The following is a 16,385-nucleotide window of genomic DNA, read 5'->3' as shown; positions in this document are numbered from 1 at the left end:
CTGATGTCATATACTGTGCTGGTTAAACCAAACAGAAGAGGAGGTTGACATCAGGATCCCTTCCCCAGATCAGGCCTAGAACAAAGAGCAGAGAAGATTTCGATTTTTGTTATGTGCAGCAGCAGGGAGGTAGAGGAGTGGAGCAAGACCTGAAGACAAAAGCCACGCGTCCTCCCAGGGCCACGCTCACTTACACACTGCAATCTCTGAGAGGCAATTTGTAAACATTTAGGTGGGTGTTCAGTATCTGCATGATGTGACTTTAAAGCTTTATTGAAGCTCTTCAGTCAATTCACCAGTGACCTTGAGAGATCCTATTGTGTGTGCTGGTGATCGTGTAGTTGATGTATTTCCATACGGGGCACTAAGCCCTTCCGTATTGGAAAAGTCATTTGGTTTGTTAGAACTTGCATGGAAAAATACAAATATTTCATAAGGACAACCTGGCAGATTATTCTCAGGCTATTGATTCCACATTTTGTTCTGCTGAAAACCTGCTGTTAAACAGACCTCCCTACTGGAGAGACTAAGCAAAATGGCCATTAGATGGAGAGGCTCTGGGGATTTATTGATTAGACATGAGAACACTAATCATGCAATAGCAAAGATTGAGCATGCTGTTGTGATGACTATTTGCATAAAAAGCTAACATTTGAGTATTGGGAAGCGAGATGCTCTCAGAACATTAACAGTAGCTGTCCCAGATGTGGTTGTATCCCTTGCCACATCCAGCAGGGCAACCAGTTCCTCAGGCTTCTCATTTTCCAGCATCTAAACAAACAGTAAGTTAGCAAATATATTTGTTGTGCAAAGTAGCTACTGAAAATGAAAATCCTATCTTCAGCAAATCTACAGGATATTTTGTCTCTCAAGTATACTTGAAAATAGCATCAATTTTGGATTTTTGAAATGGCTAATGATTTTGTATGATTTTGTATGATTCGTATAATCCAGAACTCAGTTTAATTAATTTCAGTCAGTTCTTGTAATCAAATTCTTGTAAACTTTCCTTCCTCCTGACAAAATGCTAATGTCATCTTCAATTATTCCAGACTAAAAAACGAGGAGGCCCTTAGGATGATGAGCAAAACTTTTGTATGGTTTATTCTTTCCCTCTTCAACTCTCTTATTTTTAATGCAGTTCATCAAAGATACAGACTAAAAATGAGGATAGAATCTTTCTACACTCTTTATAGACAAATGCCAAATTTTACACACACTTATATACACCATTTATAACTCCAAGCTTTATTACTTAAAAAACAAAACAAAAACCATGAAATTTTAACACTCAACATCAAATAGGCAACACTTACTAAACTGTGTTTGCCACAAAACTTACCTGTATGAGATACTCTGACGTTTCCACATAGATGATTTCTGTCCTTCGTCCATGTCAGCTAGTAGGGTTAGCCATGAAAAACATCCACAAGTGTATTCGCTGAGGACTTCACTTGAAGAGCAGTGTAGATAACCAGAAAATAAAACATGCTAACAGAAAGGGTATAGGTCATTGGGGGGCCCTAACCGGGCTCTGAGCAGAGCTCTGAAGAGTGTGCAGGCATTTGTCAGAGACAGGGAAAAGTCAGAAAAACAAATGGTGGAAGGTTGTCTATTTCATATTGCGTGGTCAGCCTTTGAGAGAGGTGCAACCTTCGTGTGCAATTTTTAAGCACCACTGGTGAAGATGCATAGCTAATGGTGGTGACTATGTAGAAAAATGGTGTTCTGTAGCTAAGCCCTACCAAGGAGGGTTATTTTGCTCTGTGTCTGTTGTAATTTCCATGGAAATAAATGGGAGGCATTACTTTTGAAGCAAGCTCCACAAATGCCATTGTGTAACACCTTGGAACCCACGGCAAAATATTCACTACCTCTTCTAGAAGTGTCTAGAACTAGAGGCTGACACAAATAATTTAGTACTGTTTGTGCTAGGGGCTGGAGCCAATGAAAAATCTGGTCTGTATTTCTGTACACATGTGGATGCAAACTGCACCGGCCCAGAACTGCTGGAGCTTCCTGTGCTGCTATGCTCTGAGGCGTGTTGGGAACAACCAGTTCTGAATGAATGTATGAAGACACTGCAGTGCCCACGATGTAGCTCCTCAAGTGCAATATGGCTTTGTTTGTAAAGGTAGAAATCAAGATAAGCCAGACTGAGCTCTTTATTAGATTAGATTAGACTCCCCATGATTATGGTACTTTGTACATGGAGACTACAAGTCTCAATTCCTTGCAGATGGAATTCAGCAAGGTATCTTAAGCCTCCACAAAGTACTTTACCAGGTAGGGTTCTGAAACTCATCACTCTTTAAATGCCTGCTTGGCCTGCTGAGGGACTGGAGGATTCATTCCACATCTGATAAGAGGAATCAAATTGTCTGTTCAGTGGGATAATCTTTCTGTTGTCAGGATGAAAAATCTCAGAGGACTCATGCTCAATGGTCTTGTAATTAAATGTTACACACTTGATGAACATTGCATTGCAAGCCTCAAGGCTAATTTACATGTTACCACCAAAATGTCTTATTTCAGTTTGCTTGTAAAAATACTGTACAGGCATTGTTGCATGTCATTGCAAATGGTTTGTTTCAGCAATGCTTGGGTAAGCCTCAATGTAACTAAAAGCTGTACATAATTGCTGCTAAAGAGCTCTGTACAAAACCAATAATACTTCCCCTACAATAGCTGTTTTATTACTGAGATGGCTTTCCTGATGTGACCAACAATGCTAGGATCACAAACAAGCGGCCTGCTAGCTAATAAAGAATAGCATTTTGGGGAAACAAAGTAGTTGGATTCAATTATGGTATTATATACATAATTAGAGTCTGTGTCACTTTTCCAACTGCTGCCGATAATTCACAACAGTAAGGCAGGAAGGAAAGAACAATAAAAGTAGATAGAAGAAAGTTGTATGAGTAGCCATAGATATGATGATGTTGTAATGTATTTACTAGCACATTTACATGCTTTATGTTGTCAAAGTTACTTCTAGTGATTTGGGGCCACGACTCATGTCAGTGTATTCATAATGAATGAGTGATTAGAGAAAAAGCTTCTCAAGCCTCCAGGATCCATTTAGCACATGTAACTTTATCAGTTTCTTGCTTTGAGAAGGCCATCCCACACCTAACATTTCAACAGTGGCATATCAGATGGATCAAACTGAGGTTTCTTCCAATTCACAATTTCTTTAATGCTTATTTGACTGACTTCAAAGCAATGCTAAAGCACTGCAACCATTTATTGGAATATATTAATACTAATAAATTGGAATTTCATTCACTGAAATCAAGCTCTCAAGAAAAAATAACCTTGTGCAGAAGCAGAATAAAGGCAGAGATATTAGATGACCTACCCAGTTTGCAGCAGTGAGTGGGAGAACAAGAGACAGACACTCTGGCCCCTGTCCTTTCTCCCAAACCATCTTTCTTGTGTTTATGCCACAGTGAAATGATTTTGCATATGTCCTGACTTGGAAATATGAAAAATATGTGCAATATGCAAAACAGCCGATGGGTCTGCATTTTAGAATCTATCATCATTTATGAAATCTTGAAGCCTAAAGAGATTGCATGCAATTAATTGCACACAGTCCAAGAGACTGCAGCATTTTACTGCCAATTTGTAAATAAAACCCAGCACGCAAAAGCGCTTAGGCCAGTGGGGTGAGTTTCCATCAATAAAGGACAGGCAGTGTAGAAATGCAATGCAACATAATTCTTACACTTCAGCCTTTAAAAATTGTGCTGACCCTCTAAGAAAATGGAGTAATGCAGAGTCATTGAATGCAGCTAGGGCTCTCCATTGGTAAATATTTTACATAATCCAAATGAAGAAATTCATGAAAATGCTAAAAGGATAATTAAAAGTCATCAAGTGCAAAAAGTCCTTTTAGATTTAAATCTTGTCAAATACATAACAATGAATGATGTTGATAAACTGTGAATCATTCCAAACATGGGACTGCAAAGCAAAACTCCCATTATTTCTTGATACTGACGATCAAATGATCTTTGTTATGAATATGTCATCCTGGTGGCTGGCCAATACCTGACTTGATTCCTTATCCAGTGCTGTCTAGCTCCGTTTGTATCACTGCTGTTTCCATCCCGTATCTTACTGTTCCCCTCTGTTATGTTCAATAAACATAATATGCTTGGTGCCACTGCTGATCTGCTGAGCCAGTCAGTGTCCAGCTCAGTGACTCAGACTCAGCTTCAAAAGAAAAATGATGATGTCTGTCTTTCTAGATTTGAACCCCTCCAGTGAGTTGTATCACAGATGTGATATGGATGCTCAGTAATTACTGAAACAGCAGTTTGTCACAAGCTGCTGGGGGCACTGATGGACTAGTGCTTTGTGGGTATAGTCGTGGAAGGAAGATGTAAGAAAATATGGTAATTGTGACAGGCTCAGCTTAGTATTGTTTGAGTTTTGTTTTCAGGAATAAAATGTAAATGTGGAAGCCATGCATATAGAAAGCAAGGTACCTATATTTATCTGTCGTTCTTTCCACCTCTATGATATTTAATACACATGCAAAACTTATTCTAATGTAAATGAGAATCTGGGCCAGGCAGTAGCCACATCTACACTAAGCACAATTTGTATCTCCTGTGAAGTTCACATACATCAGCAGTTTCCTAAACAAGTAGATTTGGCTCTTGGGAAAGAACAGAACTGCATATCCCAGCCACCCTCCACACCAGTGTCACTAGGGGGTCCTTATGATGCTGAATAAATAAAAAATCCCTTCTCCACAGTCGTGAGCTTTTGTAGCTGATCCAGAGCTTACTGCAGCATACAGGCATTTCCTTGTGCTCTGTGAACATGAAAAAAAACCCACAGAAATCTAAAACTTCACTCTTTGTGTAAAGCAGTTCTGCTTTTTATTTTTTTTCTCCTCTTATCTTGTAGTGCAAATGCAGCTTCAGAAATGAATGAAAACATCAAAATCCACAGATTGTTAAGTATATTCAAGACTGAGAGAGGATAAAAGAACAAAAAAAATGGACCTGGAGCCTGGTAGGCTTTGGATGAAGCTTTACAAGAGTTGCAAAGGATGCTGTTGCGATGGGGACCCATCTGGACATGTGAAACACAGACTTGACTTGCACAGCTGAAAATGCATTATTTAGAGGTGGGAATGCTCTGTGTGGCCCAAGCATTATTAATGGCCCTTTGTTTCATAGCTTCATAGTATTTAAACTGTATTGTTCCAATTACTGAAGACATTTTGTTTTCTGAGATATATCTCTCTCCCCAAAAGTAAAACATTGTATTTCCATTCAGCATTTTTTTCTAAGTTGCACTTGACTAGTAATAGGTTTCCTTGGAAAGCCATCAGTGAATTTATGTCACAAACAGGTCTGTCTCTCTATTGATTCAGACATACAAAATCTAAGCATCTATATGTTGCGGTTGTTCTGTTTGTTGCACTGCTGCGGACTGATAGCATTTCACCAGAAAAGGTCTTGTGTCTGCAGCTATCCTATTTTCTCTCGTGTCACTCAAGTGAGCTGCCTTGCAGCTCGCCCACGCTGAGGTCGGAGCAGAGCCGCAGGAGCTCACAGAACCTGCTGGGGGCTGTCGTGCCAGGCACCCGCTCAGCCACTGGGTCCTGTGGGTGAGGATGCGAGCAGAGTTCCCAGCACTGCTGGGAGCCAAACAAGCTTTTGCCTGAGTGAGCTCTGGGGGATGGGGCACTTGTTCACAGGCATGAACTCCTTCAATACTGGATGTATTCAGAAGATGGAAATTAGCAATATTACAAATTCAGAAAGCAGCAGACGAGCATGTAACATACTGAATATGAGCTCACCTCTCTTTTTGACTAGCTGCTCCCAACTCAGCAAGCCCTCTGACCAGTGCCACTGTAGCCTTTGACCTTATTCATTAGAGATATTTTGATGTACTGTGAGCAGTATGAACAGTGTTATATGCTCGTTTATGGGTTAACCCTGTCCTTATTAGATTTGCACTTTCCAGCCTGAATTCATGAAAGTTTGGTTGGCATGTAGGATTTTGCCCTCCCTTTCTGCTCTCTCAGCCACTAAAGTAATCTGAAGTCATCCTTTTCAACTGAAATTTTTTAAGCATTATCTTTATCTCTAGTTGCCAGTGTCTTTAAGAGCTTAACCTCATACCTCTCACAGCTACCTCTTGCTTCTGGAGAGCAAGAAGACTTCACTTCCTGCACCTGTTGCCAGCATCACTGTGGTTTCCCAGAACTGAAGAACCAGTGTGCGCTGAGCAATACTGATGCTATACGGGGTTACCAACAGGTATGAAGATGTGATTAGTCAATGTTACAAAGATTTTGGAGGGCAAAATTGAGGAGGGAAGAGTATTTATTTTCTTTAGCCTTCATCTTCTGCTTTCCCTTGACATCTGCTCCACACAATTTGCAGGCAGTCACAGTGTGCACTTCTTTCTCCTGCAGAGGCTCTGCTTCCTTTGGAAAAGGCTTCCACAAGGATACCAGAAGCATTAAAATCTCACTTGATCCACTTGTTTTTTTACCAGCCTTACTTGATTGCCCTACAAAAACAGATAAGAATATTTTCCTTGCTCTCTAGAGTAAAGTCCTCCATTATCATGTCACGAAAGGAAACAGACTGTTTGGTAGCTGAGGAAAAATGCTGACTTTAAACCTGGGATAAGGTTCTATCATTTACACTAATGAGCTCACTGGTGGGGAATTTGTAAAATTTTATGATAAAAAGTAGCTGTAGTCAGTATCTGATGGAATTTTCTATTTCTTTTTTTTTTTTTTTTGCTGAAAATACATGTAACTATTAATAATTTTCCTATCCAAATCCAGAGAGGAAAAAAGGCAGTAAGAATTGTCCCAGACAAAGTTCAAAGAATTGGTAAGTAACCCATTATTTTAGAGAGTTATCCTGCTGGGAAGGCTGCAAACACATTTGACTAGTTGAATAATGAGTTAGTTACTCAGAAGGAGGAGACCTTAACAAAATATTAATATTAGGATTTTAATTGCTGGTGACTTGTGGTTAAAAGTCTCCAGATCTGATAGTCACATCATGCCAGATTTTTATTTTTGATGGAAATGTACTCTGAGACTGTATGTCCAGTAAGTGCTATGAAAACAGGGAGGTATCTAATAGCCTTCGCTGGTATATTCTGCCAGAGCACTGACAAATACTGATGAAATCTACTGTAGCTTACAAAGACCTAGACTGTTCTGTTCAGAACCAGAATGGACAAATACAGCTGGAGAGATCAACGTTGCTATGAAACTGGTGTAAGTGGATGCAATCAAATAGGGTGACAGTAAGCAGAGGAAAAAGAGATATCTTCAGTTGAAGGGACAGGAAACTCTCACAGTGTGGTTCTCATTGTGAGACGTGAATGAAATTCCAGCAATTTTTCTCTCCCCCTGTTTGTTTTTTTTTTTTCCAGCCTACTTCCCAAGTTTGTGATATTTAGACTTCGTAGTGCTCCTGGTGCAATGCCTGGAAAAGCTGGCCAGAGCTGCAGTACAGTGCAGGGACTTCCTTGCATGACCACTTGCCCCTTTGTGCAGGCAAGAAATAAGTCTTTACAAAATATTCCATGTGCTGATTGTACCTCTGCAACCTAGTTTCTGGATAGCTCTGCTTTTGCAGTGATCTATTCTCCTGAGAGTCATGGGTTTGCCACATCACTTTGACAGCAATTTGGGAATGTGCGTTGGGTTGTATTAGAGGCACTTATCTCATAGTAGAAATAGCAAAAAAGTAAACAATGTACATGAAAACTAGGATATGGGTTTGCTAATGTTAAGGACAAAAGGACAGGTGAATTGCAGAATGCAGTGGACAGCAGAAAAAGGTTTGGAGGAAATAAGAGGGATAGATATTCTATAGGCTTACTGACATTTTTTTTTTTTTTCCACTCTATGAGTCCTGTAAGGCACTGGCAATATAGGAAAGCAAGACAAGCTGACAAAAAGATTGGTCTGAGAGGCTGAGAAATGGCTGTGAAGCTGGTTTTGCATGCAGGTGATCACAACTACTATCATCTTTCAAGGAAAACATGTTTTTCACAAAAATATTGTCAAATCTGCAGCTCTCGTTGTGCATCTCTGTCTTCTTATAGCTCTTATCACTCCAAGATTTGAATATCCTAGTGCATAAAAGATTGTATATAATGTCTTCTTCCTGTCTAGCTTTCCTCCATGCTGTGCCCATCACTTTGTACTTAGTACAGATGAAATGCTGAAGTGTTGCAACTTTTCTGTGAGAGGAACAGCCACTAGAGGGGAGGATGTACACTGTGAAGTCCCCATCAGTACCCTGTCACTGAGCTTCCTCAGTAAGTAATAAATAAATAAATCAGAATTTTAAGATCATTTGTAGGCTGTCCTGGTATATCCTTTTGGGTAAAATATATTGAATGAGGTTTTTTTTAGTATTGCAGTTTCAGTGTTTATCTTGAAACACAGCCAAAACTAAGGACCAGGAAAAAAAAATCATTGGCTAAATTACACAGAGAAGATTGGATTACCTGTTCAAACACAGCTCTTAATTCTAGATTTAAATAGAATCTCCAAATACAACAGAACTGTTGCAGAAAATAAAGCTAGCCCCTAATAACCCCTAATTATTAGGAGTTTCAGTTAAAATTTGGACAGTGTTGGTTTTAATTCTTTTAAATCAGAAGAGGCAGCATGGTCACAGTATCCCCATTTACAATTACAGTGAGCACACATGCTGTTCCAACACATGCTGGCTTTAGCTGAGTGTTCTCTGGCAAGTTGGGTTGGGATTTTGCCCTGTTAAAATACAATTACCCATTCGAATAGCAAATAATTTTCAATTTGAGTTATTTCTTTGTAACAATGCACTTGTTTTGAAAGAAGCGTCTGACAAAAAAAACAGGTCAAGCTCCTGACACTTGCATCTTTGCTTGCTTAGGAATTGTTTGCACCTGAAAGAAAACCTGCTGATATCCTATCTGAGCAACTTTCATGGCATCAGTAAATACCAAAGAGATTTGCCTCTGAAGAAGATGCTCTCTCAAGGTAAGACTGAAATCCAAAGTTAGTTTAAAATAGGAAAGAAAGAAATGCTTGGCAGCACTATGGGTATATGGACAATTACGGCTATATAAACCAGCATGTTTAATGATTTTCCAACCCCTACAATTCTGTGATTCTGTGATTCTGTAACTATCTTTTACATTGAGCTAATATTTTTCTCACTTTTAACTTCATCCAAGGTAATGTATAAATGGGAGATTAGAAATCAAAGACTGTATTGCAGGCACCCAATGAAAAGCAGCAGATGACATTACTGGCACTGTCTTAATAAATTTGTTCTTCAGAAGGTACAGAACCCAATGTTCATGCAGCCCAATGATCCTTCAAGGTCAACAGTTTTATATTTGTCTACTGCTGCCGTTCCCAGTTTGGTTAAGATCATCTAACAGTTTCCCTGTTATCCTCCTGTTTACAGCTACCTGTAAAGATAAAAAAATCTTATTTCTGAGATTGAGATTTGCCAAAATTGTAACTGGAAAATGTGAATTTTTATTTAAACATCTTATCACAGTCTTTGCAAACATTTTAAAATACATCAATTTTCTGGGAAAACACCAATATTATTTTGTTAGTCTCTGGGCAGAAGATCTGAAAGTAGAAAATCAGAACTATTTTTCTATAGGAAGCAGGGCATGATTAAATTTGGGAACCAAGCTGGTTTAATTGGGCCAAATAAAATTACAGAATGTTTGGATATGAATCTACACAACTGTCTACCTGGCAGTTATTCTTGGGTGCACACCTCAGAAAGCTTATGCACTCCTTAGCTGTTCACATTACTGGCTGGGTTTTACCCTCTGTGCCTGTTTTCTCCTACAAGAAGAAGTAATCACAGGAGAATTCCCTAGGCCCAGTGCTGTTCCCCACTGGCACCTGAAACGGCCTGCCTGTGCCATTCTGTCTTTTCTCTGCTGTGCAAAACCTGTGCTGGCAAGCACAGTGCAGCAAATCTGCAGTCATTCTTATTCCATAGGGAGTGGGCTGACAGATCGCTGCTGCTGGGTGGGACCCCAACAGCTTATTTGTTCCTGCTGTGTGCTCTCACCTGACTCAACCTGCTCTTTGAGATACCTTAATTGCTTGCTGTGGAAGCTGAAGGTGACACCATAAGCAAATCACCATAAATACATACAAATCTCTCTTACAACTGCAAATCAAACAGTTGTAGTAGTGCACAGTATAGATCAACAAGAGGTCTTTTGCTATAAATCTCATTTTCATACATCTTCAGACTTTGTGCAAAATCCCAGCAGATGCTAGGGGAGAGGGGTATCTGAAGTTTATAAGGGCAAAGATGAATCCCTGAATTGCCTTTTTGCTGTTCAACTAATATAGCAGAGAGCAAACTGCATTTTCAGAACTGTGAACAAACCACATTTCATATAAGTTATCTGGTTACAGGCCAGACCTTGTATTTATAACTCAAAAAGGATTAAATCAAAAGGCAAGTAGTCCATGAAAAGGTGGTTTTATACACAGCCAGCTAAACTCTTGATAAATTGTTCTCTTGAAGGAAAAAAGGCTTCTAATAGATTTTTCTGTATTTGTTTTCAGAAGCTTATAGTTTCTCCCCTTAGAGGTTTTCTTTATAAGGGAAGCTAGTTAAATGTCCAGTGAGACTGAGTTTCCAAGGGTGATTTCCCTAAAACAGGATTAGGGCTTACTGACAATGTAATGCAGGGCAGGTAATGCTGCTGTTGCTCATGGTTTTAACTGCTTTATGGCTAAATCATATTTCAGTTTCTAAAGGCATCAATTCAGTACCTCTGAGCTTTTAACTTCCTTCTGTAAGGTAAAAAAACAAACAAAAAGGTTTTTTGGTCTTCCCGTATTTTTCTGGACTAAAACAAGCAACTTTCTCATTGCCTGAGCAGGACAGTAACCAGTCCTGAAATGGATCATCAGAAATTTATGAGAATTACTGAACTATTTTTTTTCCTCCAGATTACTTCCAAGTTGGTGTTTTTCCTCACAACCAGGTGAAGCATTAGGGGAGTTTTGCAGACTGACAATCCATTCTGAATCTGTAAACCAGACCAGCCAACCAGTCACATAACCAGCTCAGGGCTAGTTACCACAAGGTGGATGGTTCACACATTTTCTCCTTACCCACAGAAATGTTTCTGAAAACAAAGACAAAAAAAAAAAGGGCCCTACATGAGAAATACCATCTCTTAGTGTTAGACTGTGTTTCAGTCTAACACCAAACAACAAATACTATAGTTTGTCAACGAATTAATATTGTTGCCATTGTATCTGAACAACAATTGTCCTGTTGTATCTTAGTGACATTGATTAACAAAGCAATTTGTAATTTGATGGAGTCGTGTAATTCTCATCCCTCTGTAAACATCTGGATTTGCAAATCTGCACTCCTAGCTTGGGAGCTCTTTGCCACACATCACTAATTAAGGCATGTTCTTATATATCAGTACATACATCCTCCTGCTGAGCATCTTTTCTCTGTTCCCAGTACAAATAACAGCCTGTTGTCAATGCAGAGAAAACCATCATAACAGCCTAGCTCAGCATGTGACATTTAATGAAAATGAAGTAATATCTCATTTGCATGGCTGGCATTACTTTATTAAAGCCAGAGCTGCAGAAGCTGGGCGCTACAGCGCAAGTCAAGTGTGCAAGGCTGATAGTCCATAGGAATGATGGTGTCCAGCACAGGCAGGTTTGCACTTCCCCCTGCCTGTCTGCCCATCTCCTGTTTGTAGGTATGGCTTCTAGGAAATCGACAGATCTGTTCCTTTTCCCAGCTCCTGCAGTTCTTGTTCTCTGTTACTTCCATCCCTCTGAGCCCACGGAGCTGGGAACCAGAGCCCCCCTTGCTTCTGCCACAGCAGTCCCCCGGAATCATCATGGGCGAACTCCAGCTGAGGAGGGAACCCATCAGAACACCCATCAGAACTACAGAAAGCAGCGCACAAGAAATGAGTCTGTTGTGCAGAGGAAGTGCCTTAAAAGAGGAACATACACATATTTTTCATAACGTCAGAAGAGTGCAGCTAAGCACTCAGAACTTTTTACAAAGTTGCGCTCCTTCAGTTTGCGTTTCCCTCTGCTATTTCACCAGCATTGATAAGGAAGCAAAATTCTTATTGTGGCTGATTCTGATTTGCTTTAGCCCTTAGACATATTTATAAATAACGATTTGATTTGAAGAAAGTTTCTGTTTCTGACCTTGATGCCCAGTTCGGCAACGATACAGCAGAGACCAGAAGCTGCCAGCGGGACGGCTCCTGGCAGCCTGTGGGTAGCTCCTCCCCCTCCTTTTCTTTTCACACTTCTCAGGAGTTTTTCTTTCTGCTGTCTCCGACGCCTCTCTGTCCGTCTTCCTTCCCCCGTCTCCTTGCTGCAGTTGCACTGCCCCCAGCCGCCTCAGTGCTGCTGCCCATCCCGCAGCAGTACCCGGCTCCCGGGTCCCCTCCCCGCCGCGGTACCGGCTCCCGCAGGGCCCGAGGGATCGGCTACGCGCAACCCGACCCCCGTACCGCCCCAGCTTTCAGTGAAATTTAACTTCCAGAGAGGATGCTACCAACTCCAGTTGATTTTAATGTCTGAATACAAGTTTACTTTTGGACGCATTTGCCATTTAGAAAACTTATGTTGCGGCACTCATAGTTCACAGTGAATCCCTTCTGCTCCGGCCCAGATTTGGCGGCGGCCCCTCGGCACGGACGCGGCGCGGAGTCCGTCGGGCCGGAAGCGCAGCCAGAAGGGCGCCGGGGCGCGCTGCGCGGGGCGGCGGCAGCGGCAGAGGGGCCGGACCGGCGCCAGGAGCTCCCTGGCAGCGGAGCGCCGCGCTGCTCGAAGGGGGCTCGGTGAGCGAGGAAATTTTCTTGGTTACAGCCGGGACCGCGCCTCTCGCTCGAGCCCCTCCGCTCCTGCGGAACGAGACGGTGCGGTCAGGGCATCGTCCCGTAACGCGGGAGGGGCCGGCTGCGGAGATTGCCGCACGCCCCGACGTTGCTGCTCGGAGGTGGCGGGAGGCCCCTACCCCGCCTGCAGCCGCTCGCTTCCCGTACCCCCCGCCCCGCTCCGCGCCGCCCCAGCCCCACGCGGCGCTGCCGCCGCCGCGCTCCTACCTGCGCTGCGCGGTACAGTGCGGTGCGGGCTGCTGCCGGGCACCTGCTGCTGGGCACCTGCTCCCGCGTCCGCGCCGCCTAACAAGCGCGGCAGCGGCAGGCGGACCGCGCGGCCATTGGCGGCGGCCGTGCGGGACCGGCGCCGGTTGGGTCGGGCGCGGCGGGGGCGGGCGCGGGGCGCTGACGCCAGCGCGGGGCCGGTGGGGAGGCGGGGCCGCGCCCCGCGCCGTCTTTGTGCTCGCCGGCAGCCCCGGCAGCGCCGCCGCCTCCCGCCGCCTCTCTCAGCCCCGCGCGGCTGCGGACGGCTTCGCTCGGCCCCGCACCGCAATTCCCCGCACCTCTCCGCGCTATGTGCGCCGGTGCTGCCGTGCCTTCTCGCGGCCGCTTCCCTCCCGGTGGGGCGCTCCCGGCCCCTCTCTGAGCGCGGCGGAGCAGGGCGAGCGGAGCGGTGCCGTGCCCAGACGTGCCGTGCCCGGACGTGCCGTGCCGTGCCGTACCGCGCGGCGCGGAGCGGAGCGAAGGGAGCGCGGCGCCATGCGAGGCCCGGGGCCGGCGCTGGCGCTGGGGCTGCTGCTGGGCGCGGCGTGGCTGGTGTGCGGCCAGAACGAGACGGAGCCCATCGTGCTGGAGGGGAAGTGCCTCGTGGTGTGCGACTCCAACCCCACGTCCGACCCCACCGGCACCGCGCTCGGCATCTCCGTGCGCTCCGGCAGCGCCAAGGTCGCCTTCTCCGCCATCCGCAGCACCAACCACGAGCCCTCCGAGATGAGCAACCGCACCATGATCATCTACTTCGACCAGGTGCGGAGCGGGGCTGCGGACGGGAAGTTGTCGGGGCTAGGAGGGGACGCACCGCCCCGCGGGGCTCTGCCCGCCCCAGGGGGGAGCCGGGGGCCGGGGTTCGGCGGAGCGCTGACGGTGCCCTTTCCTTGCAGGTACTAGTGAACATCGGCAGCAACTTCGACTCGGAGAGGAGCACGTTCATAGCTCCAAGGAAAGGAATTTACAGTTTTAATTTTCACGTGGTGAAAGTCTACAACAGGCAAACCATCCAGGTCAGCCCGCGGGAGCAGCGGCGCGGGGGGAGCGGAGCGAAGCGAAGCGGGACGCGGTGGGGCCGTGCCGTGTCCCTGGGCACCCCCCGCCGCCCCGCCCGAGGGCCGCGCGGCCACGAGGCCTGCACTGGCAGCGAGAGCCGCCCCGGGCCGGGAGCTGAAATCCCGGATCAAGGGCAGCGCTGCACGGCCGCCGGAGGGGAGGCTCCTGGGACCAAGGGAGCTGGGGGGCTCCGAGACGTGGACCCATCTGGAGTGTATGAATGCAGCGCCGCATGCAGACATGCAGACACCCCGTACACGCCTTTGGTGTGTGGCTCGGTGCACACACACCTCTGGGTAGGGATATGGTACTACCGGCCCGAAGCCAGGTAGCAGAACCCAGGCGGAAAATGTCTGTGCAGCGATGCGCATTGCAAAGGTGAACGCACAGCTGCAGCGTCGTAGTGCTTCCCACGTTAGGTTGGGCAGGGCGCGCATTGTTAATGCGGGGTACACAGTCCTGGGGTCGGCAGTGTGATCCGAGGAATGCCTATTGACTGTTGTGGCACATTGTCTTTGCTGCCTGGCAAAGGCAAACACCCCTGAACTCACCTCAGATGTGCTGAGGGGCGGCTGTGACAGCCCTCCGCACGGCTCTGAGGTTCCGCATAGAGCCACCTTTCATTGAGTGTGAGCAGAGCTCTTTCATAGCCTGAAAACATGCGGGCACCCCACTGAAATCCTTCAGAATAGGATCAATGCCTTGTTCTATATGCACCAGGGGTTTTGATGTGGCTGCCGCTCTAAAACAGCGGTGAAAGCCCTCTTCCCTTGGAGGGCACACCTCAGCCGGGCTCACAACGCTGTTTCATTTTTATGGGCTGGAGTTGCAGCTGCCAAAAGAGGCCCTTTCCTAACGACTTTCCCCTGCGAGGTGAGCCTTGCACTGACGAAGGGCTTTGTTTTATCTTGCTCTTTAGGTGAGTTTGATGCTAAATGGGTGGCCAGTGATTTCTGCCTTTGCAGGAGACCAAGATGTGACCCGAGAAGCTGCCAGCAACGGAGTGCTGATACAGATGGAGAAAGGAGACAGAGCTTATCTAAAACTGGAGAGAGGGAACCTGATGGGGGGCTGGAAGTACTCGACATTCTCTGGATTTCTGGTGTTCCCGCTTTAAACCACATCTCATCTGAGAGAAGGGAGAGCTGCAAGTCAGAGAATCTCCTACAAGTTCCCCAGCCCCAGCTGGGTGTGCGGAGCTGTGGACAGCGGACTTTTTACGTGCAAATATTTAAGAAGCTAAATCCTGCTTAGGTTGTGTACATCGCTTTGAAGAATTACTCCTTATTTCCGTTGTGTTGCAGCCAACAGGCAGGAGACACTATAATTGATCACAGCCCCATTTCTATTCCTCTCTCCTCCCACAGAATTAGTTCCCATCTCTGTGTCACTGTGTAATCGGCCATCGTTCCCCATGGTTTCTGCCTCGCACAAGTAGACTTTAGGTATTTCCATTGTCCTTTACAGCATATTTTGTAGTTTTGTTTTTAAAACATGTTAATCTCGACTCTTTTCTCTGAGTTTTAACTTAAAAAAAAAACCAACCCACACAACAAAACAAAAGCGCAAAGTATTTTTGAATACGTGGATGCCACGGTGGAAGAGCAGATGCCGCTCTGGCTGTGTGCAGGCTGAAGGAGACGTTTCTACGTGAAGAACTGTTTGCAGCGAGGGCTGACCGCAGTATTTCAATATTTCTATGTAATTCTGAGTGATTGTGAAATTTAAGGCTGCTAAATGTTTTGATGCTTGTTTTGCTCTTGTAAAATGTGGCCCAACTAAACGCCAGGAAGTATATTGAACTTTTACTATTACTCTGTAATATATGTGTGAATATTGAAAATTAATTTTTGCTTTAATTCAATAAAGTTTAAATGGGACTTTTATTTTTCTTAACCCGCACTGAGGTTCCTCACTGCAGGCGGCAGCGCGGCCCCGGGCAGGGGCTCCCGGATCGCAGTATCGATGCGTCTGTCTGTACTCCAGCCTATAAAGCGCAGCACATTTTGTACGGCCGTCTGAAGCGGCTTTACGACGTATTTATCTTTCGATGCTAGCAGCATTTATTCGCCAGTATTATTTTGTTTACGGTCTTTTAAAGGTGGAAATGCTATAATTTCGCAGCGCTCGGACAGATAACT

At 44.9% G+C, this 16,385-nt stretch overlaps 1 protein-coding gene and 1 long non-coding RNA gene across 6 annotated transcripts in view; both read left to right on the top strand.

Moving 5' to 3' along the window:
* LOC128082350 (uncharacterized) overlaps positions 1 to 12,245 on the top strand; it is a 52,533-nt gene extending 40,288 nt beyond the window's left edge. The window contains exons 4-5 of one of the 5 annotated variants that reach the window (XR_008207622.1): positions 4,924 to 5,146; positions 6,162 to 12,245. This is a non-coding gene — a long non-coding RNA (uncharacterized LOC128082350). Of the gene's footprint in view, positions 1 to 4,923 lie in introns of all 5 variants that reach the window. The other 4 variants (XR_008207623.1, XR_008207620.1, XR_008207621.1 and 1 more) reach the window with 4 other exon arrangements.
* A 1,146-nt stretch (positions 12,246 to 13,391) lies between these two features.
* On the top strand, positions 13,392 to 16,130 carry CBLN1 (cerebellin 1 precursor). Its single transcript, XM_052686562.1, has 3 exons — positions 13,392 to 13,947; positions 14,082 to 14,201; positions 15,164 to 16,130. The coding sequence occupies exons 1-3, from the start codon at positions 13,681 to 13,683 to the stop codon at positions 15,359 to 15,361; spliced, it is 585 nt and encodes a 194-aa protein (XP_052542522.1). The 5' UTR covers positions 13,392 to 13,680; the 3' UTR covers positions 15,362 to 16,130.
* The last annotated feature ends 255 nt before the right edge of the window (positions 16,131 to 16,385 follow it).

The sequence above is a fragment of the Tympanuchus pallidicinctus genome, unplaced genomic scaffold, assembly GCF_026119805.1.
Source record: "Tympanuchus pallidicinctus isolate F22 unplaced genomic scaffold, pur_lepc_1.0 scaffold22, whole genome shotgun sequence".
Classification (NCBI taxonomy): Eukaryota; Metazoa; Chordata; class Aves; order Galliformes; family Phasianidae; genus Tympanuchus; species Tympanuchus pallidicinctus.
This window is presented reverse-complemented; position numbering and strand designations above follow the sequence as displayed.

What these genes read in the sequence shown, in the direction of transcription:
- CBLN1 (XM_052686562.1), top strand. Translation starts at nt 13,681, where the DNA reads ATGCGAGGCCCGGGGCCGGCGCTGGCGCTGGGGCTGCTGCTGGGCGCG. An exon ending in TGATCATCTACTTCGACCAG is followed by an intron (nt 13,948 to 14,081) that starts GTGCGGAGCGGG and finishes CTTTCCTTGCAG; the next exon opens with GTACTAGTGAACATCGGCAG. An exon ending in ACAACAGGCAAACCATCCAG is followed by an intron (nt 14,202 to 15,163) that starts GTCAGCCCGCGG and finishes CTTGCTCTTTAG; the next exon opens with GTGAGTTTGATGCTAAATGG.